The sequence below is a fragment of the Euleptes europaea genome, chromosome 7, assembly GCF_029931775.1.
Source record: "Euleptes europaea isolate rEulEur1 chromosome 7, rEulEur1.hap1, whole genome shotgun sequence".
NCBI classification, from domain to species: Eukaryota; Metazoa; Chordata; class Lepidosauria; order Squamata; family Sphaerodactylidae; genus Euleptes; species Euleptes europaea.
In genome coordinates, this window is record NC_079318.1 from 53,515,772 (window position 1) to 53,528,001 (window position 12,230).

The 12,230-nt window shown below is 42.3% G+C and overlaps 1 protein-coding gene across 1 annotated transcript in view; it reads left to right on the forward strand.

Annotated features, from left to right (window-relative positions):
* KCNH1 (potassium voltage-gated channel subfamily H member 1) overlaps positions 1-12,230 on the forward strand; it is a 257,892-nt gene that overhangs the window by 53,416 nt on the left and 192,246 nt on the right. The window contains exon 6 of the mRNA XM_056852323.1: positions 1,192-1,584. Within this exon, the coding sequence (XP_056708301.1) occupies positions 1,192-1,584 (393 nt within the window). The remainder of the gene's footprint in view (positions 1-1,191; positions 1,585-12,230) is intronic.

Consider the following 12,230-nt stretch of genomic DNA (forward strand, 5'->3'; position numbering starts at 1 on the left):
GCCATGTCGTCCAGGGGGACTGATCTCTGTCATCTGGAGACCACTTCTAATTCCAGGAGATGGCTAAGCCCCACCTGGAGGTGGGCATGCAATTCGGGCACTCTCGGCTGTGAATTCAGTGGCAGCCTCATATGCTCCTAACCCGTTTCATGGAGGCCACACGCTTGTATAACTTGACGTCCAGTCACTTCCTTGATTAACTGTTGTCTCTAGGCTGTGCGTGCATTGTATTTTGATTCTACTTTTGGTTCTGTATAAACAAAAAATATGACACATTTTCTGTATAAGCAATAAAAGTGGCTGTGTTTCTGCTGCTGCTGCTGACAACCCGACTTAATGAAAGCACTCAGTTGTAAACCTGTCTTTCCCAAATGCAGAAATGTTGTTAAAATCCACTTCTAGCCACACACAGATTCTCTGAAACTTCATGCACTCGTGTTTGCAAAAGAAACAGAGGAATTTAGTTGCAGATGTCTTTATTTCTTTTTTATTTCAACTGTAAAAGGTCTTAACAGTCTACATAAAATACAGTCGTTACTTGTTGATTACAAATACTGCTTGTTTGTGTGTCAGAAGTCAGGATTGGTAATCAAAAACAGGAAGAACTATTCTTTTGTTATACATTTAAGAAAATTGGCAAAATCTATACTAAAACTGTTGCCCTGCACATCTTATGGCACAAACCATAAATATATGCATAAATATATCCACCAACATTGAACCTTAATGCCAGCTTGCAATATAAGACCCACTTCTAATTTTTCATCTTGTATTTTTAATATTTATTTATATATTTATGTCCAGCTTTTCTCCCTTCTGCCATTTTATCCTCACAACAACAACCCTGGAAGGTAGGCTAGGCTGAGAGAGGGTGACTGGTCTAAGGTTATGCAGCGAGCTTCCAAGTCTGGTTAATGTGTTCATGCAGATTTTGGGTTTTTAAAAAGCACTTCCAGTTTAGTATAATTCAGCTTTTAAAACTGACTTTATTTTAACTATACTGTGTTTTTGTGGGGTTTATTTGTTCTTATAGACCTAGCGTTTAAATTCTTGATTTCAGATATTTTACTCATCTTGCAAATGTCTTTGAGTTTTAAGAAAAGGTTATAAATAAACATAGTAAGAAAATAAATAATATAGGAATATGAATGGATTTAAAATATTTTCCTTTATTGTTTTCTGTTTGCACAGGTACTTCAGTTAGGCTCTGAAATCCTCCCTCAATACAAGCAAGAAGCGCCAAAGACTCCACCACATATCATTTTACATTACTGTGTTTTCAAGACCACTTGGGACTGGGTCATCCTGATTTTAACCTTCTACACAGCTATTTTGGTCCCTTACAACGTTTCGTTTAAAACCAAACAGAACAATGTGGCCTGGCTGGTAGTGGACAGCATTGTCGATGTCATTTTTCTGGTAGACATTGTGTTGAATTTCCATACCACTTTTGTCGGACCGGCTGGAGAGGTAATCTCTGACCCAAAGCTGATCCGCATGAACTACCTGAAGACATGGTTTGTGATTGACCTCCTGTCGTGCTTGCCGTATGATGTCATCAATGCGTTTGAGAATGTTGATGAAGTGAGTACCTGAGTTTTATTTTATATGGGTCTTACCTGAAACGGGGAGGTTTGCTGGGCTAGGCCTTGTCACTATTTGACTAAATATATGCTTATGTTAACGCCTTTAGCCTAAAGCCAATTGACAGTAGTACTTCACAAAAATAGGATTATATTTTCTTATAGGTATCTGGCAAGTTAAACAAGCTAGTGTCTAATCCAAGGTTTATATACTGATCTTTGGCCACACAAATCCTGATCTATTGCTGTTCTCTTCTAGGCCCATAACTGAGCGCTTTTGAAATGGGAAATCTGGTTTCAAAAGCTTTAAAACTCTTAAATGGGTACATATCTAGCTAGAAGCTGATGACCAGCAGGAAAAGCTTAAGGAAAAGCTTTTAGTTCAGCACCGAGGACCCATGACTCATTGCCTCCTCCTGTACATTCCCAGTGTTCTAAACCTCTACTTAGAAAGTAAATAGCTCAGAGACAGAGTTACCTTCCATACTGCTTTTGCCCTTTTTGTGCTCCTATTGTCCACAGGAACTTAATTTATTTTAAAAACTCTAGTCTGAAGAACAAAGTAGTTTGTCATAAATCAGTAACCATAAAAAACCTTTCAGAATAAAGCAGACGGTATAATACAATAGACAGACAGTATAATACACCCACAAGCTAGTGGAATAGGAAATATTTAATTAACTCTCCTGAATCCTTAGCATGCTGAAGCCTGGTTGCTCAATTCAGGGATGAAGTTGCAGAGGGAGAACTTATATATTTCTCTAGCAAAAGGGGGTGAAGGCGGAGCAAAGCTTCAGCTGTGGATCTCAACAGAGTTATATCAAGAGAAAGCATTTTTCCAGAAACACTATACCGAGATTGATGTTTTCCCCAAGCCACTTACACATTACTTGGGGGAATCTGCACATATGTTTGTCAGGATAAGGTCTGAGTGTTGTTGTTGTTGTTGTGTGGGTGTGTTTTGTATTTCTGGTGTCCACAGTAAACATGTAGGTGCACTTCCGAAGAGATTGCTTCCAATTACACATGTAATGATATCACAGTACTTAAAATCCTCCGGGGGAATCAAAAAACATTGCAAGTCCTTAAGAATACCACTGAATCCCTCCCCAGTCTGCATCTGGGCCAAATGCCAGAAGGCAAGCTGATTTTCAGAACAGTCCTAGTAAATCACTGGAGAACGCACATGTGGGAAGGAGACATAATGTTCACCTCCCAGCTCCTGCATTGGAGGCATCATAGCATGTAGGGTTGCCAACCTCCAGGTACTAGCTGGAGATCTCCTGCTGTTACAACTGATAGAGATTAGTTCACTTGGAGAAAATGGCTGCTTTGGCAATTGGACTCTATGGCACTGAAGTCCCTCCCCAAACCCCACCCTCCTCAGTCTCCACCCCAAAAACCTCCCACCGGTGGCGAAGAGGGACCTGACAACCCTAATAGCATATAAGGCAAAACCACACACATCTTGGCTAAATCTCTGGGCTAATCTAGATGCCTGCCATTGCCTTATGGCCTCTGAGCCAGGGAGTGGGCAGTATTTTCTTTCTTTCGTTTTTCTTTTTGCCATGTTGGAAATTCACTAGACATGCGAGATGGAGCTCTAGAACAGATTGTGAATGTTCTGAGCCATCTTGCATGTTTGAGGCCTTCAACACAGCAGGGAACAACATGAAAATATCACCTCTTCAATCCCTTGTTGTTTAAACAGAGGCCTAATTATTAAGGTTGCCAATCACCAGGTGGTGGCTGGAGATCTCCAGGCGACAGAGATCACTTCACCTGGAGAAAATGGCTGCTTTGGAAGGCGAACGCTATGGCATTATACCTCATTGAAGTCCCTCCCCTCCCCAAACCTAGAGTTGCCAACCTCCAGGTAGTGGCTGGAGATATCTTGCTATTACAACTGATCTCTAGCCGATAGAGATCTGTTCACCTGGAGAAAATGGCCGCTTTGGCAATTGGACTCTATGGCATTGAAGTCCCTCCCCTCCCCAAACCCCGCCCTCCTCAGACTTCACCCCAAAAACCTGCTGCTGCTGGTGAAGAGGTACGTGACAACCCTACCCAAACCCCACCCTCTTTAGGCTCCCCCAAAATCTCTAGGTATTTCCCAACTGCTGGCACGCAACCCTACTAATTATATTAGTTGTGCATATGGAATAAATGTAAGTTTTACTCCGATTCCCTAATCCACTCCAGAGTTTTGATAGAGGGCATCTGTATGCGTATTATGGAGTGCCACATATTGGAAAAACTAGAATTTTGATGGTTATGGTGTGAATTTGTTCTCAGTGCTGACTCTTTGTAATCTGAGAATGGTTCCACATAGGGTTGCCAACCTCCAGGTGGTGACCGGAGATCTGCCGCTATACAGCTGATCTCCAGGCATCAGAGATCAGTTCACTTGAAGAAAATGGCCACTTCGGAAGGTGGATTCTAGGGGATTATACCCCATTGAAGTCCCTCCCCTCACCAAATCCTGCCTCCTCAAGCTCCACCCCCAAAATCTCCAGGTATTTTCCAACCTGGAGCTGGCAACCTTCCTTCCACACAATGGGAAAAAAGGCATGCCTTCGTATTTGGGGAAAAGAGCTTGTTGAGTATGTTGAGTTCCTTTCTGGTATGACTCTGCCTCTCCTGATGGTTCTGGCCAGAAGAAAACCTCATCACAGGGTTTCTGCTTCTAGGCCCTTCAGCACAGCTGTGCACTATGCCAATTGACTTTTGGTTATATGATCAGGTAACGCTGAAATGCTATGAGTGGACTTGTTGGTGTGTTTGAACTGGTCTGGGGGAGAAAACTTTTTACAGTCTAGAAGCTGCTTCTCTTAGTCATGTAGTACTTTTTATTTTATAATAAGAAAGATCAGAATGTAATATTACCAGAGGGGGAAGTGACCCAGGTTTCAATCACACTAATCAAATGAGGTAAGGACCATAAAATCACATTCTGTTCCTTTTGGCGTTTTTCCTATCAGGGCTGTAGCGTGAGGGAACAGCCTCCTCAATTGGAACCCATTTTTATTGCACTGCAGCATCACAGCAGGTGCAAGATGAGTAATTTGGTTTGGATCTAATCATTCTTTGCTTGGGATAGATGTCAGTAAAGAACCATCTTGGCAAACTGACTCATTTTAAAAATCATCCCATCATTTACGTGTGATGTACATGAAGGAGCTGGAGCGTAAGGCACAGCACACAGGTGAAGAGCCTTATAGATCATTCCCTCCGCCTATACCTGTTGGCTCTCCTCAATTATTTCCAAAACCTATTCAATTCATCAGCTTCCTTAATATTGAATATATCTCTGGTTGAACTGGTGCTAGCCTAGGCTTGCCAACAGGCCTGGAGAAAATTGTCTTGTCCCTTTGATAGCGCCTTAACGGCATGTTATTTATCAGGGGATGTTACTTACTTCCATCCCTGCAAAGTTTCAGCTGCCCATTTCCACTCATTAAGGTTCTATTAAAGGGACAGGACATTTTCCTCCAGACCATATGTAGAAACTGGAGTCTGTTGCTTTGACTTTTGAAACAAGTGAATCAATAGATCAGATCAAGCCTGAACTGACCCCAGAAACAAAAATGACTAAACTGAGGCAGTTGTACTTTGGTCACATTATGAGAAGACAAGAGTCACTGGAAAAGACAGTCATGCTAGGAAAAGCTGAAGGCAGCAGGAAAAGAGAAAGACCCAACAAGAGATGGATTGACTCAATAAAGGAAGCCACGCCCCTCAATTTGTAAGACCTGAGCAAAGCTGTTAAAGATAGGACGTTTTGGAGGACAATGATTGATAGGGTTGCCATGAGTCGGAAGTGACTTGATGGCACTGAACACATACACACACACATTCTGGAATCAAAGCTAGTTGCATTAGTCACTCCAATAATCATTCCCGCTGATTTCAATGGGGAACACATTTCCGTATGTGACTTTCTCTATCCACTTAAATGGGATGAAATTCTCAGGACTTGTACCCGTCACACAAGCAATCCTGGTAGATTCTGAGGAGTACCCTACTTGGATAGATTATGTACATGTGGGCCTGGGGCAATTGAAACTTTATGGCAATTTTCTTTGAATGTATGTTGACTTCTCCTTTGAGAGATCAGTGTATATAGCCAGCAATATTTTCTAAGGTTTCTGTTATTTCTGTGTCTTCCCTGTTAGCCAGTAATGGCCCTGGTATTACTTTGGCTGAAACGACATTTTTGGCAGCAGCAGCTTTTAGGCAAGGATGCCTCAGTTTTAGAGTCAATTACAATTCACTGTTGCAGAGGAGGAATATGAATGTGTAATACAAAATGGTGTATGGGGATTGGCTTGAGTTAGGCCCTGCCCTTTGTAGGAGATGGATGGATGCATTTGCATTTATCCCTTTGCAAAAATGTGTCTGGCCCACCTCCTGTTGTTAAAGTGCAAACAAGACCCTCACCTCTTTCCCCAGCAGATGAGCTGATGCCTATCATGTGTGTGTGTGCATGCTCATATACAGAATGTAGTGTGGCTTGCCCCTCTATCCCCAACACAATCCTTGACTTCTAGACTGTGTAAATAGGCGACATGATTGTTGTGTTGCCCAGTAGGCTAAGAGCAGCTTCCATCAGGTTTTTGGAGCCAAACTGGATGTTACATGAGAGATCCATTCTACTGTCTGAAAAGGTACTAGTTTGTTCCATATGGCTCCTACTACTCTCTTTTAGCCTTGGGCTGTAATGGTTCATACCCACTTACAGTGTGATATTCTTACTACAAAACTTCAAAAGAGAATTTATCATCTTTTGAAACTCGCCAGCCCCAAACAGGAGCAAGTAGGAGCAGTTTACTATGAGCTGAAGGATTATTGAGGGTGTGTATCTTTTTTTTTTTTTACTCAGTTGCTTTAGAATGTGCCACATCTCTTGTTGACAACAATTAAATTGGGAATCATTCTTCATATTAGTATTGATGGCAGAGATGTGCCTCCTGGAAGAACTGGAGGAAACATAAATGTACTGAAGTATGCTTAACCAAATAAATTAGAGGGAAGTCTGTGGTTAGGTAAGGAAGATATTTAGCTTCCAATCTAAACAATATTAAAAGTGTAACACAGAAAGTAAGCAATCTAAGCAATGGTATGTGGTTTAGGAAAAGGAAGATTGTTGAGCTTCAGATCAGTGCATAGGGAGCAGAATAGAAGACAGATCAATGTTTGAATTATTGCAAAATTATTTATTTACTTATTTAGAAAATGTTTATGCTGCCTCTCTAGGGACCCACCCAAGATGGCTTACAAAATAACACATGTGTTAGCAAAGTGGTCAATTAATAATTTGGCCCACAGGTCATGTGACTAGAACGATCTCCCATTCAGTTGTTTACATCAATTATTCTTTACTTTTTTTCCCTTGCAAGGGGATAATTTATTAGACAAACAACTGTCTCATAATTCAGGCTCAGCTGAGAAAACTCCCATTTTTATGAAGGGATGTATACTTTTTGACATAAGAAAATTTGGCCCTGGCTTGCTTATTATGAAGAATTATTATTTAATGTCATTTAGAGAGATCTGAAAGTATCCTTGAAGATGTCACTTCTCACATTACCTTTTAATGCTAAAGCATACATCTTTGCCTTAAACTATAGCAACATTGTAGAAGCTCCTTTTCAACATGTCAGCTTTTGGCTTTCTATATCAGCCTCACCAAAGCTGGTGGCAGAACAGAAAAGTTAACCAGCCACTTTAAAACAAACACAACGAAGAAACATACAAACCCTGCAAATTCTCTTTGTTCCCCATTGCTGATTCTACTTTGTAAAGAGGTTCCATGAAGTTGGAGGTGGCCACCTTGGAAAAGATCCTGCTTCTGTTTTTATTTTATTATTTAGATATGTTTATTCTACTATTCTCCTCATTGGGACTCAAAGTATCTTACCACATTGTTCACGCCTCCTCCATTTTACCCTCACAACATTAACCCTGTGAGGAAGGTTAGCTTGAGAAAAAGTGACTGGCCCAAGGTCACCCAGCAAGCTTCCATGATAGAGTGGGGACTCAAACCTGGGTCTCTCAGATCCTAGTGCAGCACTCTAACCACTACACCACATAGTCTTTCTCTGTTTTTCTTCTTCTATTTTGTCTCAAAACAGCAAAATGTTTCAAATCTGTCAGCAAAGTACACACAGCACAACTTTCATCTTCCCACAATCCTTGCAGCACATAGCAAAGAGGATTTATTTCTCAATTGCAATTAAGTAAAGGTCATCCTTCTGCATCAGCTGATAAAGTTACTTTGCTTTTTTAAAAAAGAAAAGAAAAAGAAACACTAAGCATGACTTATCACACTGTGGGACAAAGTAAAGCAGCCCACATAAGCTTCTTAATCTATATAAAGCCAAAAGAATTAAAAGGGCTCAATTACATCTCCAGGGATAATATACGGTGATATAATTTGTGAAAGAAGAGCAAACTGAGCTTATTACATTTTGCATTACTTTAGAAAATGGCTGTCAGAGCTACACATTAAAGTGCTTAGAAAAGGACGTGTGTCTTATTAGCCTTGTCTTATGAGCTGCTACATTCAGTGCATGGAGACCGTGTGTGCCTCAGCTCCTGCTGTGTAGCACAAAGGCAGCCTTGTCATTTTGATGGAGGCAGAAAGGGGCAACTGCGCCTGGCGTAGCACTCTTGGCCCTGAAGAGCTTCGTGCTTGCCTCCATGACGGTAAGGGGGCAGGGGGACAGGGACCAGGGTTGCCAACCTCCAGGTACTAGCTGGAGATCACTTGCTATTACAACTGATCTCCACCCGATAGAGAGCAGTTCACCTGGAGAAAATGGCCGCTTTGGCAATTGGACTCCATGGCATTGAAGTCCCTCTCCTCCCCAAACCCTGCCCTCCTCAGGCTCCGCCCCAAAAACCTCCCGCCGGTGGTGAAGAGGGATCTGGCAACCCTAACAGGGGCAGAAAGGCCTGAGAACTGGGCAGAGCCGGAACACTCTGCCAGCCTTGCCAAGTATAGAGCTCAGCTCTTATTGCTCAAGATTTTGTAGAATGTAGCCTGTAGCACATAAGAGGAAACAATAGCATTGTATACATCCTAAAGAATAATGCATTTAATATGGCCCAAGCTTTAGGGAAGAAAGTTGATTCATTTGAAACATGGTGTTGGAGGAAAGTTTTATGGATACCGTGGGCTGCCAAAAAGACAAATAAAGAGGTTCTAGATCTAATCAAGCTAGAATTCTCCCTAGAAGCTAAAATGACTAAACTGAGGCTATTGTACTTCCTGGACAAGACTTACTGGAAAAGACAACAACGCTAGGAAAAGTTGAAAGCAGTAGGAAAACATAATGTGAGATAGATTGACTCAGTAAAGGAAGCCATGCCCTTCAGTTTGCAAGACCTGAGCAAGACTGTTAATGATAGGACGATTTGGAGCTCATTAATTCATAGGGTTGCTATAAGTAAGAAGCGACATGACCGCACACAACATGCACACAATCTTTTGGGGACTGGCACCCATTTCAACAGATGCATGAGAATGACAAACAGTTGGCACACATAAAACAAGGATACCACCTGGTGGAGGAGGGAGAAGGTATTACCGGGGCAGGGGGGCAGATAATCCAGCATTCCAAGACTTTTGTGTTGAGGTATGGTAGCTTCTGCATCTTTTACAGAATTTCCAAGAGCTGGAAATACTCCTCTACATTTTTCCCCATTTCATTCAGTGTTCGATTTTTAATGTCTCATTTCTTTTCTTGCATATAGACATTTTAGCCTAGTTAGTGTAAGTGGCAGAAAGGTACTGGTGGCACAGGATGGCATGACTCATGTTATTGAACATTCAAGTGAATGAGCCACTGATGGTGGTGTTGTGTTCTATCATTGTGTCATTGTGTTCTATCATTGTGTCATCTTAGGAAATGCAGGGTGGAGTTGACATTCCTTGGGTTTATATCTTCCTTGAGTGGTCCATGGTTGCAGTATGGAATACACAGGAGAGACAGCGAGCGAGCATAGTGTCACAAACTGTTCAATTGAGGACTTTGTAGCACCCTCTTTTATCCAAGTCTAAGAACTGTTCCTAAGGTTGCCAGGTCCCTCTTCACCACCAGTGGGAGGTTTTGGGGGTGGAGCCTGAGGAGGGCAGGGTTGGGGGAGGAACTTCAATGCCATAGAGTCCAATGGCCAAAGCGCCATTTTCTCCAGGTGAACTGATCTCTATCGGCTGGAGATCAGTTGTAATAGCAGGAGATCTCCAGCTAGTACCTGGAGGTTGGCAACCTTAACTGTTCCCCAGAAGGAAGTCACTGCCACCAACACTATTTCTTTCTTCCAGGGTAGAGGATGGCCTTTAGGAAAGAGGGCAATTTCCAATCACAGAGGAGATCAGGAAAATGCTATCTTTGCTGAGCTGATGGGCTTAATCATTGCTAATTAAAGCTATGTATATTTCTTCGTATTCATTTTAAAGAAATTAAGGCGGTGGTAATGCTCTCTCTCTCTCTCTTTTTCTAATTGATTTAATTTGTATCCAACTTCCCTGCTTTCAGTGTTAAAAGTGCTATGAGTGTAACTGGCAGATAGCTGGTCGACTGCATGAGATGTAGTTGTTGGACATGGGAGACTTGGATGTAAAGACTTGCTCAGGCATTGACTTTGTTGGTAGCCTTGGGTGTGTGTGTGTGTGAAGGTTTTCTCCTAAGAGCATTGGTGCGCCCTGATTCACAATATGGCTGTTGGGAGAGATGAATAAGAAGTAAACAGCATTTTCTGTCCTTAAATGTGCTCAATTCACATTCAGTAATAATGAGAGTAAACATATAGAAGAAGAAGAGTTGGTTTTTATACCCGGCTTTTTTCTACTTTTAAGGAGTCTCAGAGCAGCTTATAATAGTCTTCGCTTCTCTTCCCCACAGCAGACACCCTGTGAGGTAGGTGGGGCTGAGAAAGTTCTGAGGGAACCATGACTAGCCTAAGGTCACCCAGCAGGCTTCATGTGCAGGAGTGGGGAATCAAACCTGGTTCTCCAGATTAGAGCCTGCCACTCTTAACCATTATGCCACGCTGGATCTCAGGTACTATATAGATAGTACCTGGTGTGTAGCACTGGGATAAAAAGGAGACAATTCAATATTCTGTTTATGAAATAAGCTGCTTGAGAATGTGTATTTATGTAATTCTGTCAAAGTCTTGCCCCTTTAATTTGGTTCAAGAAATAAATAAATAAATAGCAATTTGTTTCCATAATTTCCCAAATTTGCTCATATTCTGTCATATACTGAAGGGATTAGATAATGCTTTTTGTTCTGGTTTTTAAAAAGAATACCACTTTCCTCAGCCATTGTTTTCCAGTGATTTATGACTACAGTCTTCTATGTTACAATACACCTTTTTCTTTGTTACACTTTATTCGCATTAATGGCAATCATATAAAACTCTACCTGTACATGAGAGTGCACATTTGTAGAAAATATAGCAAAATGGAAGCAAGCACCTGGAGCACATAACACAGGAGGGGGCTGAAATAGGGTTGCCAATTCTGACCTGAGAAATTCCTGGAGATTTGGGGTGGTCCATGGGGAAGATGGAGTTTGGGGAGGGGAGCTCAGGAGGGACATGACGCCATAGCGTCCAGCTTCCAAAGCTGCCATTTTCTTCAGGGGAACTGATCTCTGTAGTCTGGAGACCAGTTGTACTGCCAGGAGAACTCCAGGCCCTACCTGGAGGTTGGCATCTCTGCACTGAAAATGAGGGAGGAATGAGTAGTGGTCTACTGGTTGGAATCCTTGGTCTTGAAGTGCATTTTGGAAGCAGGTGTGACAGAATGTGGTGTGAGTGTGGTGACAGGTAGGGTTGCCAGGTCACCCCTTATAGCAGGAAACACAGCCTGAAATGCTGGTGGGCGGGCAGTGGGGTGGGGAGACATGCTAGCATCGCACTGGCACTCTAGTGTCACTTGTGGTGAAAATCAGGATTTCCCAACCTGGACCTGGCAACCCTAAAGAGGAATTGATCTGTGTAGTTGGGAGATCTGTTGTGATTCCAGGAGATCTCCAGGCCCCACCTGGAAGTTGGAAAACCTAGAAGAAAATGAAGCAGGAAAGGGAAAGAGGAAATAGTGGGGGAGGGGAAAATGAGATATTTCCCAGAAGTCCTTGTGGGTTCCCTCTTATAATAAAAAAATTCCCAGCTTTACATTCCTACTGAATTGGCAGTGAATGAGACCTTTGGGTCATGGTGGATAGCTAAATGAAAACATCATCTCTGTTCACGGTGGCAATGAAAATGGGAAACTGTATTAGGTGTGAAGTTAAACTTGTCAATATCATAACACCTCTATACACATCTGTGGTGTTGCTGCACTGGGAAAACTGTGCAGTTTTATTGCTCTGTTTCAACAAAGGTACCATAAAGCTAGAACAGTGCAAAAAAGGGCAACCAAAATGATCAAGGGGATGGAACACCTTCCCTATGAAGACAGACTAAAGAAATTTGGGGTTGGGGTTTAGAACAGGGGTGGGGAACCTTTTTCCTGCCAAGGGCCATTTGCACATTTATAACATCATTCGGGGGCCATACCAGGTGTAGATCTCCCGGTGGGGGGGGGAGAGGCTAGGGTTGCCAGGCCTCCGGCCACCACCTGGAGGTTGGCAA